Here is a 23,076-nt window from a genome sequence, read left to right as displayed (position 1 = left end):
AGTGGAGGAGATGGACCATGCAGGGAGAGCCTGTGTCAAAAATTTGTGTGGTGTGTTTCCTTCAGGTTCTTTGAGGTTGGTAGGTTCTGTCTACACAAACTCATTTCTAATTCAGTCATTGATAGATCCTTAGCCTTCAAAGTGTCTGGTACATGCATATTTAGTAACCTACCATTTGGTGAACTGTATTCAGTATTCAGTTATACTTATTTATGGGGGAGGGAGTTCTTATGGAGGTCAGAGGACAATTTGAAGGAGTCCTTTCTCTCCTTTCATCATCTGGGTCCCTGGAACGAAACACAAGATTATCAGGCTTGTCCATCGAGCCCTCAACATGATTTTTATTTATTTTTTATTCTTTTATTTTTCTGGTTTTTTGAGACAGGGTTTCTCTGTGTAACAGTCCTGGCTATTCTGGACTCACTTTTGTAGACCAGGCTGGCCTCGAACTCAGTGATCCTCCTGCCTCTGCCTCCCAAGTGCTGGGATTAAAGGCGTGGGACACCACAACGCCTAGAGTATCTTCTTCATGAAGCTATTTCCATAGTTAGTTAACAAATACCAGTTTTCTAAACCAGTGCCTTTGCCATCATTCATCATTTAATATATAATAAGGACAGGGCTTTTGTCCTTTACCTTTGGGTATTTACAGGACACCTACAACATTGATTCCTTGAGTGGCAAAATTGCATCCTATTTGATTTGCAGTACCAGGGATTGAAACCAGGGCCTTGAGCATGCTTTAGGAAGAGACCTCTCTGTCACTAACCTGTATATATCCCCGCTGCCACTCCTCCCTTCTTTATTTTAATTTTGAGACAGGATCTCACAGAGTTGCTCAGGCTCATCTTAAACTAGCTGTATAGCCCAAGCAAGACTCAAACCTCCTGTCTTACTTTCCAGAGTACTGGGATAGGGTCGTGGGTGGGAAGTACTGGAAGACTGTTTGAAATCAAAGGGCCTGACCTATAATTGAATAGCGGTCACAAAACCCTCAAGTGACATACTGTCATTGCTCAGTCACTGGAATAGGTATAAAACCATTTTAGTCAAATACATTTTCTCTCTTTTGGCTAATTGAAAAAGTGTGTTGAAGAGCTGATACTCTGAAAGAGTTTTGTTTTTTTTTTTTAAAGTTGCATGTTTATTAACAGGGTTAGCTAACCCTTGAACAAAACAAAAAGAAAAATTTAGCTGGCCATGGTATTGAAAGCCTTTAAATCCCAGCACTTGGGAGGCAGAGGCAGAGACCAGTGGATCTTTTGAGTTCAAGGCCAACCACTAGTCTACATAGCTACATAGTAAGACTTTGTCTCAAAAAAAGCCAAACCAAAACTATTTGCAAATAAGTACCCGCCTTCCCCAAGACAGGGTTTCTCTGTGTAGCCCTGGCTGTCCTGGACTTAGACCAGGCTGGCCTCAAACTCACAGAGATCCTCCTGCCTCTGCCTGTCCGAGTGCTGGGATTACAGGCATGTACCAACATGCCAGGCCTTGCAATTAAGTTTTTAAAAATTAATGTATTTTATTGTATAAAATGAGTAATTTTTTCTAAAACAAATTTATTTATTATACAGTTTTCTGCCCGCATGTGTGCCTGCACACCAGAAGGCACCAGATTTCATTGTAGATGGTTGTGAGCCACCATGTGGTTGCTGGGAATTGAACTCAGGACCTTTGTAAGAACAGACAGTGCTATTAATCTCTGAGCCATCTTTCAAGCCCCTGAATTATTATTTTTAAATGTTTGTTGTAAGCTGGGCGTGATGGTGCACGCCGGTGATCCCAGTACTTGGGAGACAGAGGCAGGCGAATCACTGTGAGTTCGAGGCCAGCCTGGTCTACAAAGCGAGTCCAGTACGGCTAAGATATAGAGAAACCCTGTCTTGAAAAAAAAAAAAGTGTTTGTTGTGTAATTTGATCATTATACTTCCTTATCCTTCTGGTTTCCCCCTGTCACGTTATTATTTTTCCAAATAGTTGCCCTCCTTTCATGTTTTATATTTTATAATTTAGCTTATCTTCTAGAGGTCAGTGTTTTGTTTGCTTTTCTATTGAAAGTGCCTTAATTTTTTAATCATATCAAAGCATTGGTCACTCAAGAGATTGTGGGATAAAGGCTGTGGTCATCTGACACCAGAAAACACAACAGTTCATGTTTAGATCCATATTCTAACCTTAACAGAGTGCCTTATTTTTGAGCCATTTTAATAGTGCAAAAAGGACTTATTTTGTTCCTTTCCTTGATAACTACACAGATCAAAGTAAAGATTAGCCAAACTTTTTCTGTAAGAGGCCAGATAATAAACAGCTTGGACTTTGTGGGCCAAGAGGCAAAATTGAGGACATTGAATTGTGTGTTGAAATAAAAATGTAACTAGACACATTTTAAATGTAACTCATGTCTAGTGAGGAAAATAACAAAATTTGGTTTGGGAGTATAATGTGGTATTTTACTTAATTTGAATTTAAGTCCATGTTCTGTCTCAAATTGATTGCTAGTATTTCTGTTTTAAATCCATTTGTAAACTTGTAGGCTGACCACAAAACAAAACAAAAAAAGCAAGAGGTTGAGTTTAGTTTGTCACCCTAGTTTTCCTGTCCTGATTTAAAGAGAAGTGGTTCCTAAACCTCAAAAGATTTTCCAGCTCACTCCCAGAGGTTTAGTTCAGTTAGTCTGCAGTGGAGGTCTTGAGTGTGCTTCTAAAAAGTTCCCAGGTAGGAAATTACCCTAGAGAATTACTCCATTAATTCTAGCATATCCTACTTCATCAGTCTATCACAATCTAATTTTATCTTGAATATTTTGCTTTGTGCTTAATTTAAAATTCAATTATATGGTAAATGCCTGTTATATTATATGTTGGGTACTGTACCAGGTAATAGGAATACAAAGTTAAGGTGGTGCACGCCTTTAATCCCAGCTCTCAGGGAGGCAGAGGTAGGCGGATCTCTGTGAGATCGAGGCCAGCCTGGTCTACAAAGTGAGTCCAGGACAGCCAAGGATACACAGAGAAACTCTCTCTCACAAAACCAAAACCAAACCAAAGAAAAACAAAAACAAAACCCCAGAATTGTCCCATCCTGTATTAAAATGAATTTAAAATTGGTTTCCGTATATACACTTTGTTAGAATCTTTGAGACAACACAATTTTGAAAGCAGGCCAGTGGTGTAAGCAAAATTGGAAAAGAGTGTATTATCAAATACAGTGAAACTTCATTTGATATAAGTTTTCAGAGCATCAAAGCTCCTTTTCAAGACAGTTAAACTGTAATTTAATAACTGATAGAAAGCTTTCAGAGGTGTTATACTTAATAGTTTTTTCTGATTATGACGTGAAATTAATAATGTCTTATTTTAGGTAGCTCTAAATACAGGCATCTGCTATCATTCTTGCCAGAGTCATTAGTTTTATCTCTTCACCTTTTAGATACTTTTGTTCAAAACATAAACTGGGCATGGTGATGCACACCCTTAATTATCCCAGCACTCAGGAGGCAGAGGCAGGCTGATGAGTTTGAGGCCAGCCTGGTCTGCAAAAGGAGTCCAGGACAGCCAAGGCTAACACAGAGAGACCGTGTCTGGAAAAACGAAAACAAAAAAAAACTTAGCATAAAGTTGACTCTAATATGAGCTTACAACTTTATTTATTAATTTTAAATACCCTATTTGCTTTTTAAATATTTACTTTCATATGCTCTATCTATCCAGTATCTTATTTATTAAGTATATAGTATTTTGCCTGCATGTATACCTGCATAGCAGAAGAGGGCGCCAGATCTCATAGATGGTTGTGAGGCACCATGTGGTTGGTGGGAATTGAACTCAGGACCTTTGGAAGAGCAGCCAGTGCTCTTAATCTCTGAGCCATCTCTCCAACCCAGGCTTCCCACTTTTTTGTTGTTGCTTTTTGTTTTTGTTTTTTTCGAGACAGGGTTTCTTTTGAGACAGTTTTATGTATTCCAGGCTAGGCTGAAACTCACTTGAGCCTCCAACCTTCTACTGAATGCTGGGATTACAGATGTGTATTGCCATGCAGGGTTTATGCAGTGCTGTGTATCAAACCCAGGGCTTTACTAATACCAAACAGGTACTCCACCAACTGAGCTATATCCCCAGCCATGGCTTCTATTTGACAGGTGAAGGTAATCAGGAATTTTATGATTTTCCTGCATTCTGAGTGGGGAAACACTGATGTTTAGCTTTTGCAAGATTTCAATTCTTTGAAAGAGGATAAGGAAGTACACTTGAGGAAGGTGTATTTTTATTTTCATTGTTGACTTTTGAGACAGCCTCTGACCTCAAACTCCTGACACTCCTGCCCCAGCTCTTCCCAAGTGCTGGACCACCATACCATGTCTGTTTGTTCTCAATTTTTACTTGGAACCAGTAACACACATAATCTTGCTGACCTTTAGCTCACTGTGATCTTCCTGCTTTAGCCTCAAAAGTACTATGATGAAAGTCATGAACCACCAGACCTGACTGGGAAAGTGATTTCACTTGTGCAGCTGAATGAAGACCAAAGAATCTGCCCATGAGTTTCTTTTCACTGAGAGCTTCCCTTTCCCACTATGCATTGAAGTTAATTAGCCATATAAATGTAAGCTGGGGGTTGTTTTAATGTCCTTATTTCTTCCTGCTCTCCCCAAATACTGCTTAAAATGCATCCTGTGCCAATTCCAGGAGAACACAGTCATTTTGACATAGTTTGCTTTTGCAAGGTTCTTCCAGCTAATCAAATGGTCAGTAGAGGGCATGATACTTCAGCCCTTCATAATCCTTCTCTGCCTCTCCTCCCCTTCCTCTGTGTTATTAGATATTGTACCAGATAATAGGAATGTCTTCCTTCCCACCTACCACCCCCCCAATAATCCCAAAGGCTTAGATTATAGATTATAAATGCTAAATGGTGAGCAAGTATTTGATTTTGGTGAAATGGTTAAAACAAAATCAAACTTAAACTCTGTGATTACTGCCTTGCTGTGAAGGTTGACATAAAATCGCTCATTTAACACCATTATAGGTGTAGAAAGATAAAGGGTGATTATAACCACCTGGCTTCAAGACTCTAGAATGTTGGGCCAGACAGGTACATAAAAGCTGCATTTGGTGCAAGGAACTGGGAGAGTAGCTAAAGTGATAATGTACTTGGTATTTACTAAACATGAGCCTCCGAGATCAATTAATTCTCAGCACCAAAAAGATAACCACAAAAAAGTGTGAAAATATAGTGGTAGGAGGGACTGCTTAGTTTATTTTGAATAAGGCCTGTATATATATCTTTAGAGATGTCATTTTGATGGACCCTGAATTAGAGATGAGACCTTAAGGCAATGTTTTTCTTTTCTTTCTTTCTCTCTCTCTTTCTTGTTTTGTTTTTTTGTTTTTTTTTTTTTTGCGAGAGACAGGGTTTCTCTATGTAGCCTTGGCTATCCTAGAATCACTCTGTAGACTAGGCTGGCCTGGAACTCAGAATTCCACCTGCCTCTGCCACCAGAGTGTGCACCACCACTGCCAGCGGTGTTTATTAACCTTGATGTTATTGATACTTACCAAATACTATTCGGTTGGACAATCCCTTGTGGCATGATGTACTACTTACTAATGGCCCCTACCCATAATATTCCCGCAGTACCCCTCTTCCTATTTTGATGACTAATAATGGCTTCAGGAATTGGAAAATATTCATAAGATGCAAACTTCAGAACCATTGTTTTTGTTTTTTCGTTTTGTTTCTTCGAGACAGGGCTTCTCTGGACTCACTCTGTAGACCAGGCTGGTCTCGAACTCAGAGATCTGCCTTCCTCTGTCTGGCTCTTGAGTGCTGGGATTAAAGGCATGTGCACCACCACGCCTGGCTGAGAACCATTGCTTGAAATGGTACAATGGCAGAATGAAAAGAGGGGTTTTTTTTTTGTTTTTGTTTTTTCTTCTTTGAGACGGGTTCTCTGTGTAGCTTTGGCTGTTCTGGACTCACTTTGTAGACCAGGCTGGCCTTGAACTCACATCAATCCACCTCCCTAGTGCACCAACACGCCCGGCTTAAAAGAGTGGTTTTTAGAGGGAAAACTAGTATGTAGAAGGGAGCACTGGGGAGAGTGAGTCAGGAGGAGTAATGGGAGATGGGGCTTGGAAAGGTAAAGTTAAGGTTACAATATATGTATGTTATATTTATGGTAATATGTTCAGCATTTAAGTTTGAGTGTTAGAATAGTAAAAGTGAAGGGCCTTTAAGTGAAAGGCAATACTTCCTGGGTTTTCTTTTTAAGGTAATTCTGGGGGGCTGGGGAGATAGGGCAATCATTAAAGCATGAACACCTGAGTTAACTAAAAGCCCCCAGAACCTACATAAAGCCAGGCACAGCATGCACCTGCTAATTTCAGCAATGAGGAAATGGAGATAGATCCTTAAGACTCACTGGCCAGCTCAGGTTTTCTTACTTGGACAGTTCCGGGGGGATGATGAATGACTCTTTCAAAAATAAGGTGGGTAGCATCTAACAAAGTACACCCAAGATTGTCCTCTGGCCTATACACACATTCACCCACATGCATGAACATAAAAATTCTGAGCATAAGCATGGTGGAGATAATTGAAATAGAGATGTAGCAGGGAATTGAGATAGTATTATAATAGGTCTGTTAAGTAATACAGATTTTGAGAATGAAAGGCAAACACTTCTCTGTTTTCTTTAAATTCTCTTAGCTTCAATTCCCTCCCACTAGGAGCTACTATTTGCCGAGAAATGTTGAAAGGTCATAGAACAGAATCTGGGTAATAGAATGACTACTCTTAAAATGTGTGCCTTTACATTACAGAATGGATTATCTAAATATGTTTATCACCTTTGTCCTCACATAAGGGGGCCAGGACCTGGCACCAGAAAGGGTTAACTATAGTCCCTACTTGTCTTGTATAGGTGTTATCTTGCTACTTAAAAATAATTGAATCTACACAGAGAGACCCTGTCTCGAAAAACCAAAAGAAAAAAAATCGAATCTGTGCAGTGTGGTGGCGCACGCCTTTAATCCCAGCACTCAGGAGGCAGAGGCAGGTGGATTGCTGTGAGTTTGAGGCCAGCCTGGTCTACAAAGTAAGTCCAGAACAGCTAAGGCTACACAGAGAAACCCTGTTTCAAAAAGCAACAATAAGAAAAAGCGACTAAATAGGTGAATAATATGTAATTTTATTGCTTTTTATTTGTAGTGTTTGTTTTTTTCTGATAGCCCTTTTTGTTTTCAGTGAGAATGGGGTTAGTCGGTGGAAGGGTATTGGAAGTAGTCAGGAATGTTGTACAGTTTTAGCTATCCTGATCTATTCTAATTCATCTCATGAACCATTTGGGTCTTTTGACTTAATCTGCAAAGCCAAGGTACTATACAGAGATTGTTTTTAAGTTCTTTAATTTTAACTATAGCCTAGAGATAAGGGAGAAGTGGAATTTGCAGTAATTTTCAAGTAAAAGGAAACAAGTTTAATTGACAAAGTGCTTAGAGAGCAGAGGGATAATGCAACCTAGATATTTCCTTACCTTGTTTCTATATACAGATGGAATCTGGAGACATTTACAGAAGTCAGAATCTTTTATGGGCTAATTATAGTTGGCTAGTAACTTGTAGTGTGAATTTAGGGATCATAGATTTGGTAGTATAGGGGTATAATTTTTTAAAAAACAAAACACTAGAAGCCTTGGTTGAATAATAACTGCTGTTCTGTGGTGCCAAAGACTAAATCCATTAGTTCACACATTCTAGGCAAGCCTCCTGTTACTGAGTTATGTCCCTAACTCAAAACTTGGAGAAGTTTTTTTTTTATCTGAAGTCTAGCTTAAGCTTCAGAAACACTAATGCAGCTCAAAATTGGTAGCCTGCTAGGACAAAATAACATCTAAGGGGAAACTATTTTTCTGAGTAGAAGATGACTCTACACAGGTAAATGCAGTAGATGCAGTGATTTTTGTCAGCATGATTTCAGAGAAAATAATGATACCTCACTTTGGTTATTTTAGGAGAACTAACCAAACAAGTGTACTGGTTTTTATTCTCATTCATATTCTCTCTGTCTCTGTTTTTTCAAGACAGGGGGTCTCTGTGTTGCCTTGGCTGTCTTGGAACTTGCTCTGTAGACGAGGCTGGACTCAAACTCAGAGATACATCTGCCTCTGCCTCCCGAGTACTAGGATTAGAGATGTGCACTACCACTGCCTGGCTTATTTTTTAGCCTAAGAATTCTCAAAGCTCTGTGTTAGGGGTGTCTGACAACCAGGTGTCTCACAACTGTTCCAGAGGACCAAAGTCACCCTCTGGCCTCTATAGTCACCATGAATGTGTGCATATAATTAAAAACAACTCATTGCCTATAGGTGTAAATATTTTTGTGAAATAGAAAAAAAAAGACTTTCACAAAATAAGAATTAAGAATACTGGTGATTTATAATTTTTACATCTCTGAAAGACAGCTGGATTTAATAATTTATGACAAGCAATACCTTACTAAGGAAAAATTGTGATCTCTAGGGGGCGAAAAGGATTTCATAGAAGCCAAGGAAACCCCAGATGATGCTTGGAAAATCAGTAACTTCCTAGACTGCTGTAGTCAAGAAAGTTGGATCTTTTTTGTTTTTTGCTTGTTTTTCGAGACCGGTCTTTCTGTATCATTGGCTGTCCTGGACTCACTCTGTAGACCAGGCTGGCCTTGAACTCAAAAATCCATCTGCCTCTGCCTCCCAACTGCTGGGATTAAAGGTGTGTACCACCACGCCTAGCCCAAATGTTAGATCTTTATAGAATGGCTTATTTAATATAAAATTTAACTTTTGACAGAAAATTTGCCTGTATAGTCACCAGTCAGGTTTTTTGTTTTTTATTTATGCAGTATTTTGCCTGCATGTGTGCCTGCATACCAGAAGAGAGCACCAGATCTCATTATAGATGGTTGAGAGCCACCATGTGGTTGCTGGGAATTGAACTCAGGACCTTTGTAAGAACAGCCAGTGCTTTTTAACCTTTGAGCCATCTCTCCAGTCCCAGAAAGGTTGTTTTTGTTTTTTGGTGGGGTTTTTTTGTTTGTTTGTTTGTTTTGTTTTTTTGATACAAGGTTTCTCTGTGTAACAGAACCCTGGCTGTCCTGGACTCTCTTTGTGGACCAGGCTGGCTTCAAACTCAAGAGATCTGCCTGCCTCTGCCTCCTGGAGTGCTGGGATTAAAGGCATGTGCCACCATGCCTGGCATCAATGTAGAATGTTTTATTTTTATTATTTTATATTATTATTATTATTATTATTACTATTATTATTATTAGTTTTTCGAGACAGGGTTTTTCTGTGTAGCTCTGGTTGTCCTGTACTTGCTTTGCAGACCAGGCTGGCCCACCTCCTATCAGTCTGCCTGCCTTTGCCTCCCGAGTGCTGGGATTAAAGGCGTGGGCCATCATGCCCAGTTTGATGCGGAATATTTTAAATAGTGGTCTAGAAGGGTCTTCTATTACTCCAAAACAGATTTTGACTTGCCTTTCTATCAGAGTTATGTGCATATCAATATTTAATTTATTAATTCTTCTGTTGGTGGACACTAAGATTTCAGTAATTTTTTTAACCAATACAAATGTTGACAACAGAGCCTGGTTTGGTGACATACACCTTTAGTCCCAGCACTCAAGGGGGGGGCAAGGCAGGTGGATCTTTGAATTCAAGGCCAGCCTGGTCTACATTAGAAAGCAGTCTAGGACACCCAGGGTTGTTAAACAGAGAAAACTGTCTTGAAAAACTCAAAGTAAAGAGACTCAGAATTGTATGCCCTCTGTCTTTTTGTTTGTTTTGAGAAAGATGATGAAGGTAGATTATGGTGAATATTTAGCTTTATGTTATATTTCAGGAGGCAGAACTGTTGACTAATAAACCAGTGACAAGGGGAAATAGCATTTTAACTATAGAGGAAAAAACAACTTTTTGTTGGCAGCAAGGAGCATAGCAATGTTAAAATGTCCAGGGGGCAGAATAGATGTAGCAAAATCCTTCATTTTGACGGGTTATTTCTAAATCTCAAATGTTCTTTCAGCCACCCCTCCCTACAAGATTCCCTACAAGGTTCTGACTCTCTATGTATTTCTTTGGTATCTTTCTCTCTCTTTGTTTCTCTTTCTCTCTCTCTCTCTCTTCTGTTCTTTTTCTTCTTTTGGTTTTCTGAGACAGGGTCTCTCTGTGTAGCTCTGGCTGTCCTGGACTCACTCTGTAGACCAGGCTGTCCTCGAACACACAGAGATCTGCCTGCTTTTGCCTCCCAAGTGCTGGGTTTAAAGGCGTGCTCCACAACTGCCTGGCTAAGTAACATTTATTTTTCCTCCAGACAAGGTTTCTCTGTGAGGCCCTGGCTGTCTTGCTTTATAGACCCTGTTGACCTCGAACTCAGCAATCTACCTCTGCTTCCTAAGTGCTGTAATTAAAGGGGCGTGTCACTACTCCTGGATCCCCTAAGTAACATTTATAATAGGAAGTAATTAAAACACTCTCTTTAAAACTTTTTTTATTTATTTATGCATTTATACAGGTTGGCCTGCATGTGAACAGAAGGCACCAGATCTCATTATAGATGGTGGTGATCCACCATGTGGTTGCTGGGAATCGAACTCAGGACCTTTGGAAGAACAGCTAGTGTTCTTAACCTCTGAGCCATCTCTCTAGCCCTAAAATACTCTCTTAATATAGAACCAAAATCAACAAATTTGAGCATTAGTGGAAATCTAGCAGGAGTAATCAAATGAACTGGGACCACAATTGCATACTTATTACTAAGTCATTTCTCTATTAAATGGGAAAGGTACATTTCTACGTAGAAGGGTGGTTCATTTGTATTTGCTTTCATTCAACAGATAATTAGTAAGATGTGTAGCACTGCATACTTTTAATGTCATCTTGATACTGGTTTCTTTAATTTCCTTGCTGTTAAATTGTTTTGTTTTTGAGCTAGAACAAACTCTGATAGGAATATTTACTATGACACTATGAATTATATTGCAGAGGGTAACATTTTTTAAACTGAAATTCAGTTTTTACAAGGACAGTATAACTATCAACTGTAATAGTTTTTGGTTAATGCAATATATTAATGACTGTCTTATGTGTAACTGTTGAGATTGTGTATTTCACAAATCAACCATAGCAATTGTGACAATGTATATTAAAAGCAGAAAATCTTGATAGTGTACACAGTTTGTAGATTTTTCCACTGGACCAGTCTAGAGATCATATTCTTATTTTGGTTTTCCAAGACAAGGCTTCTCTGTGTACCTTGGCTGTCCTGGACACACTTGTAGACCAGGCTAGCCTCAAACTCATGTTTGTAGAGATCATATTCTTTTTAGGTTTTTCGAGACAAGGTTTTTCTGTGTAGCCTTGGCTATCCTAGACTTGCTTTGTAGACCAGGTTGGCCTCAAACTCACAGCGATCCACCTGCCTCTGCATCCTGAGTGCTGAGATTAAAGGTGTACACCACCAAGCCCAACGTCATTTTCTATTTTCATTTAGAGGCTTGCCCTCTTCATTGTCTTTAGGCTATCCTTTGAACTCTTACTTACTTATTACATCTTGTGTGTCTGCGGACCTGTGTTGTGAGTGTAGTGAGTGTAGTGCATGTGTGCGTCTGTGCCTGTGCGCTACTGTGTTCAATGTGGAGGTCAGAGGACAACTTGTTGGAAGTCTGTTCACTTTCTCTCTTTTTTAAAGATTTATTTATGCCGGGCGTGGTGACGCACGCCTTTAATCCTAGCACTAAGGAGGCAGAGACAGGCGGATTGCTGTGAGTTCGAGACCAGCCTGGTCTACAAAGATGAGTCTAGGACAGCCAGGGCTACACAGAGAAACCCTGTATCGGAAAAAAAAAGGAAAAAAGATTTATTATTCATTTTACATATACGAGCCATCTATATATGCCAGGAGCGGGACATCAGATCTTAATATAGATGGCTATGAGCCACCATGTGGTTGCTGGGAGTTGAACTCATGACCTCCAGAAGGATAGGCAGTGCTTTTAACCACTGAGCCATCTCTCCAACCCCGTAGTCTTTTGTCTTTACCATGTGAAATCCAGGCAGGGGTTGAACTCAGGTTGTCAAACTTGGTAGCAAGAGCTTTTAACCCACTTAGGCATTTTTGCTGGCCCTTACTTTCCTTTAATTTTTATTTCTGGTCCTGGAGATTGAGCTAATTTCACATTTGTCTCCTTATTGATAGCTCACTTTTTAAGGATATAAACACATTTTTATTTACTAGTAGCATGCTTTCCTTTAATTCTTTGAGGATACTTAGAATAGCTGTTTTGAAGCCTTGCTAAATTGGGCATCTGGATTCTTTGAAAGCCAGTTTTCTTTTTTTCCTGTTGGTGGCCTACACTTTTCCATTTGTTTCATGTATTGTAATTTCTGATGTAAAACTGGACCATTAATACGATGAAGTAAATTGAGTAATGATTACTTCACTGCCACCAAGGCTTTGTTTTTTGTTTTTGCTTATTTGTGTAATAACTAGTTGAACAATTTTGCTAAACCTTTTTTAAAAACCATTTTCTGAGTCTCTGTGGTCTCTGTTGAGTGTTCCAACAAACACTGTATGTGTCTTTCCCTTTTTACCCAAATACTAGCTTTTATTAATTACGTACTAATTGCTCTGTTGTTTTATATGATGCTTTGAGTTATAAAATTCCGTACAACTTGATCCCTTATCCAATTAAACTCTCATTTTCAGGGATAATCCTTTGTGTGGTTCTTGAGGTTTTGTTCTGACCCAGGATGGGTATAGTAGATCCCTTTTCCTGGTTCTCTTTGGTAAACTGCTAGCTTGGTGGTTTAATTTACTGGTTTTTATGGACCTACCAGCATCTTGATTGAAATAAAGCCAGTTTACTATAAAAGAACTTGAGAATTTTGTTCTTATTTTCTTTCCCCTGGTGAAACCTTTACCTCTTTGGAATTGAAGCAGCAGACTAGTTAAAGCCCTGAGCAGAGTGGAGGCAGCATCCACCCTGTGACTCTCAGCCTATCTCCTGCCTTGGAATCTTGCACCTATGGATGAGATGGAGTGAGGGCCATTAGGACTGTAGTATTATTTGCTTCCTGCCCTTGAAGTAGAACTTCTGCCCCCAAGTGGGGCCTAGATGGAAGAAAAAAGTCCCAACCCCCTGAGAGTCTTGCCTGCAGTAGAGTCTCTTCACTGGATGTGATGACAAATCCAGTTGCTTGCTTCTCCTAGGGTGATAGCATTAACTTGAAGGGGAAAACCCATGTTCTTTATTTAGTGTGCTCCTCTGGAATGAAACCATGGTGATTATTTTTTGTTTGTTTGTTTTATTTTTTCAAGACAGGCACCTCTGACCCCAAATGTTGGGATTAAAGGTGTGCCCCACCATGCCCAGCTAACCATGGTGATTTAAATGCAAGGTTCTGTTCTGTTCTTACTCAGATAGCGTAAATTTTTCTTGATCAAGTTTCCTTCCTTGTTTGTTATATGTCCTTATGACAGTTTTTAGAGACTTTTTAAAAACCGGCTGTTGTTAGTGGTTTTACTGAGAAAACTGCCCTTGGAGGTTCTGATACCACCATTCTGTTGGTTGGTTTGGTTTTTCAAGACAGGATTTCTCTGTAAAACCCTGATTGTCCTGGAACTCATTTGGTAGACCAGGGTGGCCTCAAACTTACAGAGATCCACCTGCCTCTGTGCCTCCCCAAATGCTGAGATTATAGGTGTCCACCCTGTTTGATGCCACCATTGTTTTTGGTTTTTGTCTTTGTTTTTTTGAGACAGGGTCTCTCTGTGTAGCCTTGGCTGTCCTGGACTTGCTTTGTAGACCAGGCTGGCCTTGAACTCAGAGATCTGCCTGCCTCTGCCTCCTGAGTGCTGGGATTAAAGACGTGCGCCACCATTCTTGGCTGATGCCATCATTCTTAAAATCATTTTTAACTTAAAATTCTTCAGGCTAACATGAACCACTGTAAATTTGTGTATGTGGATACTGGAGGTCAATATTGGTTTATCTATCTTTTTCTTTTCTTTTTTTTTTTGTTTTTGTTTTTCAAGACAGGGTTTCTCTGTGTTAGCTTTGGCTGTCTTGGTCTTGCTTTGTAGACCAGGCTGGCCTCGAACTCACAGCGATCCACCCGCCTCTGCCTCCTGAGTGCTGAGATTAAAGGAGTGCACCACCACTGCCTGGCGGTTTGCCATTCTTAATTACTCTGATTTTTTAATTTATAATTTAAAAAGTTTATGTGTGGGTATTTTACCTGCATGTTTTTCTGTGTACAACATGCATGCCTGGTACTTGAGAAGGCCAGAGAGTGCCATCTAGGAGTTGTAGAAAATTATGAACTGCCATGTGAGTTCTAGGAATCCAACCTAAGTCTTCATAGGAGCAGCCACTACTGCTTTTAACTGCTGTGATGTCTCCATCCCCTTTAGATTTCTTATTGCACATGTGGGTGCATGCATAAGGAAATAAGAGGACAGCCTACAGAAATTGGATCTTTCCTTCCAACATGTGGATCCCAGGGATCAAACTTAGGTCAGCAGGCTTGGTGTCAAGCACCCACACTCACTGAATATAGAGCTCTTAGATTCAGCTAGAGTAGCTAGCTAGTCAACAAACTCCTCCTGTCTCTATCCTCTGAGTGCTGAGATCACAAGCATGTGTCTGTTGCTTTGCCTGGTTCTTTTATAGGTGTGCTGAGAATTAAACTCAGACCCTCATTCTTGTATGGCAAGTATTTTACACACTGAGCTGTCTCTCCAGTTTATAATTAAAAAATAATAAGCCATACTTTTTATGGATGTAACTAGTTATGTTTTAGAGGAATATGTAACATGAGGAAATACATTAAAAAGTCCAATTTTGAGCTGGGTATAGTGGCACAGGCCCATAATTCCAGCACTCGTGAGGCAGAGGCAGGTGGATCACTGAGTTCAAGGCCAGCCTGGTCTACGAAGTGAGTCCAGGACAGCCAGGACTACACAGAGAAGCGCTGTCTCGAAAAGCAAACAAAAACTCCAATTTTATGAAACATCTCTAGGTCAAAATTTTTGGGGAGATTTCTGTAGTATTGCCCCTTACTGATTTACATGTTTTACTTGTCTGGGATGATTTTCTCATCACGTTTGCTAAATAGTTTTGGTTTGTCTGTTGATGAGAATATGTACAGCTGGAAGGAGGCGTGTGAGTGGTGGTGGTGGTGGTGGTAGAGATAGAGAGATGTGTATGGCTAGAGAGATGGCTTGGCAGTTTACTGTTCTTGCAGGGTTCAGGATTCAGTTCCCAGGACCCACATGGCAGACCGCAACTGTTTCATAATTCCAGTTCCAGGAGATTCGAGCCCCCTGCCTTTGGTTTCCAGAACTCATGGTGTGGTGGCTAACTCTAGTTCTAAAGGATCTATGTCCCTCTTCTGGCTTCTGATTTCACTGCTTGCATATGATGATGAACAGATATACACGGCAGACAAAACAGTCATGCATTGAATATTGAAAAAGTAGTTTCCTATCAGACATATAAACAGTCACCATTTCCCCAATTTTTTCTTAACTGAAACTATCCCTTTAATGTTTACTGAAGCCTATAACTTTTAATTTCTATAGATAAATCTGTCCTAATTCTCCTGATATTTGTGAATGTTGTCTAGTGTAAAATATATTTTACTTTTAAAATTTGTTTATTTTAATTGAAGTTAGTATTTTAAGAAATTTGCTTTAATTGTATTCCTCTATCATTTCTATTTTTGTTGTTTGTTTGTTTTGTTTTTGATTTTCAAGTCAGAGTTTCTCTGTGTAGCCTTGGCTGTGTTCTAGACTCGCTTTGTAGATCAGGCTGGGATTAAAGGAGTGCACCACCACCTGGCCTGGTTTTTGTTTTTTCTTTTGGTTTTTGTTTTTTCAAGTGCACATATATAAGGCTGATTCCACCTGATCAGGGACCTGGACATCAGCATTTACTGAAAGTACCTCTTGAAAAAGACCAGAGGTGGTTTTATTCTGAAGACTAAAAGGTCTATTGAATATGATATTAAAGTTTTGGTTGTATTCTGTGTGCTTTTGTTAGTTTGCAAAGAATGCTTATTATTAAGTGCTTGAGACCTGTTGCCTTGATAGGGTTGCAGGAGTGCTTGCAATGAAAACCTTATTGAATGGGGAGTGCTAAGGTTATATGATGAATTCAGTTGTATTGGATTAGTAGGTTACACAGTTTACTCTTTACAAAGAACCCGCTACCCCCCACAAAAGGATGAGGTTTGAGGTCTTTTGGTTTGGGAATGAGGATGGGACATAAACAAAAAGAGCATGGATTTCTCAAAAGTATGGGATATGAAATCCAAGGTCTAGGCATTGAGGTTGGTGTGTGAGGGGAGGGAGGGAGGGAGGGAGGGAGGGATGGATGGATGGATGGATGTTGGGGGAGGGAAGAAAGTTCTGTATGTGCGTGTGAACTTGTTGCTGTCTTTGTTAGATTAGTCACTTTAAAATTTAAAGTCAATTTGTGCTTTATGTCCTAAGTTATATGCTTTTGCAATATACTTAAGGCATTATTAGCCAGTTAAGGACAGTTTGTCCCATTCCATGATTTAACCACATGGCAGCTAACTTCTTGATGTACTGCCTTTAAAGTCAGTTCCAGGAGAAAATTGAACTATTACTTGATATACCTAAACTGTATGGGTTTTGAGGTGTGATGGCTACAGTACCATTATTAAGTTGAATGTAGTAATGAGGCTTTAGCTTTTCACTTTTTACTTGTTATTTGTATACTCAACACTCTCTTGACCTGATTCACTGGTGATATTAAACTTGAACAGGTTTTTAGTTCATGCTTGTTAGAGCTAAAATAAAATGTTCTCTTTTTCCTTCTACTTGGTAGGTTATGCAATGGTCTCTGCAAGATGTTTTATTCTTGAATTGGAGCTTTTTAAAACTGACAAATGCTGGTACTTCATCTTCTATAAGTGGACTATAATTTCTTTTCTTAAGACAACTACATAAGCAGACAAAATTGCAAAGATCTGCCCTGTGTCGAGTATGACAGCCACGACTCGTGGCTCTCCAGTTGGAGGGAATGACAACCAGGGCCAAGCTCCTGATGGACAGTCTCAGCCCCCCCTCCAGCAGAATCAGGTAAGAAATTAAACATACTAGGTTAGAGCCACATTGGTATGTCTCATATACTCTTGAGTGCTGAATAAGGAAACATGATAGAAAGGATTGTGAAGTAACCATAAAATGAATGTTTTAAGGAAAACAAATAAAGTGAATGATTTAAGCCCTGTGTGGTTTCTGGGAGAAACCATTGTATGATTCAATGTAGCTTATGGGACCAAGTAAATCATAACTCCATTTTGTAGTCCATATACATAAAATCACAAATTGTCACTATAATAAGATATTTAAAGAGTATCCACTAAAGTCTTATTACTGGTGTTCAAATTTCACCTTCACACCATACTAGCTTTGTGAGTAGGTAAATTATATCATCTCTAATCCTGTTTCTTCATTTGCATAAGGATAACAGTAATGGAACTTCATAGCATCTTTTGAGAATCAAGTAAAATAATGTTTGTAAAGATCTTAGCATAGATACTGGTGTCAGTGTTTTGCTTGCCCTAAAGCTTTTAAGGTAATATTATTTTTCTGTTTTCTCAATCAGTTTATGTAAGGCTTCTGGTTTTCCTGATTCCTGTCCCCACATTGGAAGATTTTAATAGCTAGATTCTACTAGTAAAAAACCCTTGATTTTTGTAAGCAAGTTCTATATAGATCAATCTTTTGTTTTTGTTTGTTGAGACAAGATCTCTCTACATAGTCCATATTTCAACCTTTCCTAATATACAGTTTTATACTTTGAGGAATGAAATCAAATAGCACAAAGATTAAGATTTATGATAATGCAGTGCCTGTAGTACTATTATAGGTAAATTATTTGAAGTTGTATATACCTGAATTAACACACATGCTGCTTCCAGAGGTCCACTTTTTTGTGAGTTTGTATGAATGGGTAAGTTTATAGCAAAAGCATAGTTGTAGATTACTATTATTTGTGATTTAGAGCTAGGTTCTTACTATTCAGCTGTTACAGGCCATCTATTCTATCATTAGTCTGATAAAATAAAGCCTTTTCCCCCTCTCTTTCTCCCCTTTCTCTGCCACTTGAGAGAAATGAGCAAGCCAGGTACTCTCACCCAAATGTGCAAACTTGGTTAGTTCATTCCTTTTCCGGTATTCATTTTTAAGACAAAATGCTAATATGGTCATAGAACTTGGGGCCAGTATTCAAGTTTCTTTAAGCATTGTCAAGGAACTGTTGGATGCTAATGATTACTATTTAAAACAAGGATCTAGCAGTTTATCTTTCTCTCTTTTCTACTTTATTACATACTGCATTTTGCATAGTTTCTAGCCTCTTACTGCAATGTCCATGATTTTGTAGGGCTTTCAGTGAAAATAAATTCTAGTTGTTAACATTGCAGTCATTTTGAGACGGGATTTCTGTGTAGCTTTGGCTGGCCTGAAACCCTCTATGTAATAAGCCAGGCTGGCCTCAATCTCAGAGGTCTCATGTTTCTGCCCCCCAAATGCTGAGATTAAAAGCACACCTTACTTTTAGTTTAAAATATACTTGATTTTTAGAGGTCTTAGGTTTGGGATATTAATATTTATGTCTGTTATAGATGGGTATTGTAGTCATGTATGGTAGAAGATGGCTCATTTTTTTCAACAAAAGAACAAGCAAGTTAACTTTTGTCTATAGAATCATTCTATTTACCTTATAATTTCTTATTGTCTTTTATTGTTAGTCTATATTATTTAATATTAGGGTTTTAATTATTTCACAAAAAGGATACTGTTGAACCACAAAGGACCGACCAAAGTTTTAGTCAGTACCCGAGATAGGGCTTAGTTTTTTAATTTTTTTTTTCTTTTCATTATTTTTAATTATGTGTATGCATGTGCATATATGTGTGAGTATATGCACATAAGTGCAGGTACCTACAGAGGTATGAATTTCCCTGGAACTGGTATGAAATGTGGTTGTGAACTGCATGGTATGATTGTTGGGAATTGAACTCTGGTCCTCTGCAAGAGCAATGCAGTGTTAACTGCTGGCCTCCAGCTCAGGGCTCAGTTTCTCATAAGCTTTACCTATATTGACATAAAGGGGGATTTTAAAAAATTGGGAGTCAGTTCTCTGCACCATGTGTGTTCTGAGTGTTTAATTCAGCAGTAAGTGCCTTATCCACTAAGCTAGCTTCCAGGCCTAGCCCATAAAGGGAATTTCTTCCTTTTTTTTTTCCTTTTTCTTTTTCTTTTTTGTTTTTTGAGACAGGGTTTCTCTGTGTAATAGCTCTGACTGACTGTCCTGGGACTCTCTTTGTAGACCAGGCTGGCCTTGAATTTAAGAGAGTTAGAACTCACCTGCCTCTGCCTCCTTAGGGCTGGGATTAAAGGCATATACCACCCCGTCTGGCCTAAAGGGAATTTCTTAACCAAAACTTCAACTTTAAAACCTGTGCCTGTAGAAGAATTTTTTAAAATTTTGTTTTGTTGTTGTTGTTTTTGTAGTTCAGGGTAAACTTGAACTCAGTGATCTGCCTGCCTCTGCCTCCCAGACTGTTGAGATTTATAGAAGAAAATTTAAAACTCCTGTCACAAAATTCAGCCACAAGTGGGATGAACATTCCTCAGATGCGGTATCTGAGAAGATTTGGATTATAATTTGGCAATATGTGACAATAGCTTTAAAAGAAATTATCTTATACAGTTGTAGTTTTATTTCTAGTATTCTAAAGAGAAATTTGCTTTCACAAGATTTATGCATAATACTCATTACATTATGTTAATTTATGTAATGCCGAAAAATTTGAATTCTTAGATACTGAACAGTAAAGGACAGATATAGTCCCAATATTATTGAAAATTTATGCTCACACGGGCAGTTTTTATTTAGCCCACAAAAGGATCACAAGGAGTGAATTAAAATGTCATTGCTAGTGTTTTATTTGTTGTGGTGTTATAGATGTTTAAAATTGTTTTTGTCTGTATTTTCTGTGAGCATAGTAAATAGGACCAAGCATTTTGTTGGTGTTTAAAGTGAAATAGGCTTACTAAAGTTACATACTTAAACTAGCTATTTGTAGGGCTTCAAGCTATTGAATCCTGTTTGCTGACTTAGCTGTCTGGTAACTGCATTGTTCTCCATCTTAACCGAGGTCAACATCAGGTTGCTACTTTGCCTTGTAAGTTCAGCACAACTTTGAAAGGAGAACATATTAAATCAGAAGCTTTCAATAATTGATGTCTTTGTAAAATTTTATGCTACTAACATTTTTAAAAACAATGCTAGTTTAGTGTTATTGTATATATGTGTTATAGAAACTTACATCTGTAATTTTTAATTTTTAATGAAGACTTCATCTCCTGATTCTTCTAATGAAAATTCCCCTGCAACTCCTCCTGATGAGCAAGGTCAAGGTGATGCCCCTCCTCAGATTGAAGATGAGGAACCTGCATTTCCACATACTGACTTGGCAAAGTTAGATGATATGATCAACAGGTCAGTTGGTTTTGTTTCTCATGTGTATAATATATAAGAAAACCAAGGTTTTCTCAGCATTATGTATGCTGGGTAACAATAAAGAAGAATCTGCTACCTTAATCTATCATAGTCACTGTTGAGTACTTTATAACACATGTTTCATTTCTTTTCTTTTTTGGTTTTTTGAGACAGGGTTTTTCTGTGTAATAGCCCAGGCTGGCCTGGAACTCTCTTTGTAGACCAGGCTGGCCTTGAACTCACAGCGATCCCCTGCCTCTGCCTCCTGAGTGCTGGGATTGATTACAGGCGTGTGCCACCATGCCCGGCTAACCCATGTTTCTTGATGGGTCTAATATGACCCTAGCTGACTGTTTCCAAAGTAGAAGAACTGTTAAATTGTAATTTGCCTTTTTAAGAGTTGTTGAAGCTTCTTTTCAATTGGCATGTTGGTTTTTGACTGGCCCCGAAGTAAACCAGGTCTCAGCCTGCTCATGCTGACTCAAGAGAATGACACTTTTTGTTGTTGTTGAAAATGACACTTTTAAGATGTTCTTCAGGGGGGCTGGAGAGATGGCTCAGAGGTTAAGAACACTGACTGCTCTTAAAGGTCCTGAGTTCAATTCCCAGCAACCACATGGGGGCTCAAAAACTATTTCTAATGCAATCTGGTGCCCTCTTCTGGCATGCAGGTGTACATGCAGGCAGAACGCTGTATGTATAACTAAAAAAGATGTCCTTCAGGGTAAGAAAACATTGTAGAGAAACAAAGAGAAGAGCATGTCAAAAAGTTCACCTGAGTGTGGTCCTCATTGGGCAATGTGAGCTCAGCAAGGGCCCCTCAAAAAAAATGAGCACTAAAAACTACACATACAGGGAAATAAAAATCCTTTGCATTAAAAACAAACTGAGTCGGTCTTGGTGGCCCACACCCACGCCTTTAATCCCAGCAGAGGTAGGCAGATTGCTGTGAGTTCAAGGCCATCCTGGTCTACAAAGTGAATCTAGGACAACCAAAGCTAACACAGAGAAACCTTGTCTAGAAAAACCAACCAACCAAACAAACAAACAACAAACCGAGTTGGGTGTGGTGGTGTATACCCCTTTAATCTCTTGGGAGGTAAAGACAGACAGATTTCTGTGAGTTCAAGGCTAGCCTGGTCTACACAGTGAATTCCAGGGCAGCCAGAGCCACAAAATAAGACACTGTCTCGAAAAAGCATACAAACAAAAATTTGAATTCCTTAGTAATAAGTATGCATTGTTCAGCATAGAGCTATGTTGTGTAATATGCAGTAAATAGATTAAATTTCTCTAACCCATCTCCCATATCCGCAGCTTTATCCTTCCTCTTAACATATTCCTCCAACAACAACAACAAAATTAATGGCCAGGAGTACACAATTCCATATTTCCATTCACTATTAGTATGTATTGATTTTTCTACAAATAGAAAATCTTACTATAATTTTGTAAGTTGTTTTAAATTGTTTAATTTGTTTGGAATATTCTTCCAGTTAACCTCATTTTAATGGGTCATTTAAGAAAACATAAGTAAGCCCGGCATGGTGGTGCACTCCTTTAATCCCAGCACGCTGTTTTGAAACCCCCCCCCCAAAAAAAAAGGAAAGAAATGAAAACATAAGTAGCAGCCTGTAGCAATCACATGCAGTGAACTATTGACAAATCAATGTCAAGGTTAATGGTCCTTGATTGTTCTCAACAGCAAAGATGATTTGTTATATTTCAGTTTTGTCTGGTGGTTAGTAAAATAAGAATAGATGCTAGGTTGCATAAAGACAATTCTTGATGGAAGAAAAATGCAGAAGGTGTTTGTAAATAACTGATGGGTAATTAGTTGTTTCTAAGAAGTTATTAATGGCATACTTTCATTAGGTAAAGGGGCAAGCAAGAGCACATGGGAATCTCACCAGCTCTTCAGGGCTTTCATTGCTTGGGTAGAAGCTTGGCTCTCGTGGGGAGCAATGAGTGAGTTAAATGGTGATGATCAGGAAGGCCTATGAAAACAATGAATGGCCAGATGGTTGGGTGCACACTGAGACTAGAGAAAAGGCTTGAGTCCTTGTTTGAGGGAAACCTTGCGGATTCTGGAGATCCTTTAGAAAAAGTTGATGGATTATGAAGCATAAGTCAGTTTTGGCCTCCTGAAGTTTTTGTTCCTTATGAGGAAGTTTAAGGCCTTTTATAATCAGAGTCTTTTTTTTAAAGGTTTATTTATTTATTATATATACAGTGTTTTGACTGCATGTATACCTACATGCCAAAAGAGGGCATCAGATCCTGTTATAGATGGTTGTGAGCCACTGTGTGGTTGCTGGGAGTTGAACTCAGGACCTTTGGAAGAGCAACCAGTGCTCTTAACCTCTGAGCCATCTCTCTAGCCCCCTAATCTGAATCTTAAAAGCTCCTTCCTGTGAAGTTTTCATAATAGGCCTCTGTGATGTCTAATTTGTATTTTATTATAGTAGTTTTATTGTTTTTTAAAAGTCTGCTTGT

At 38.9% G+C, this 23,076-nt stretch overlaps 1 protein-coding gene across 1 annotated transcript in view; it reads left to right on the top strand.

Moving 5' to 3' along the window:
• Usp9x (ubiquitin specific peptidase 9 X-linked) overlaps window positions 1-23,076 on the top strand; it is a 115,420-nt gene that overhangs the window by 6,474 nt on the left and 85,870 nt on the right. The window contains exons 2-3 of the mRNA XM_051142419.1: window positions 16,894-17,147; window positions 20,435-20,580. Coding sequence (XP_050998376.1) covers window positions 17,052-17,147; window positions 20,435-20,580 — 242 coding nt within the window. The 5' untranslated portion in view covers window positions 16,894-17,051. The remainder of the gene's footprint in view (window positions 1-16,893; window positions 17,148-20,434; window positions 20,581-23,076) is intronic.

This window comes from Acomys russatus, chromosome X (genome assembly GCF_903995435.1).
Source record: "Acomys russatus chromosome X, mAcoRus1.1, whole genome shotgun sequence".
Lineage (NCBI taxonomy): Eukaryota > Metazoa > Chordata > Mammalia > Rodentia > Muridae > Acomys > Acomys russatus.
This window is presented reverse-complemented; position numbering and strand designations above follow the sequence as displayed.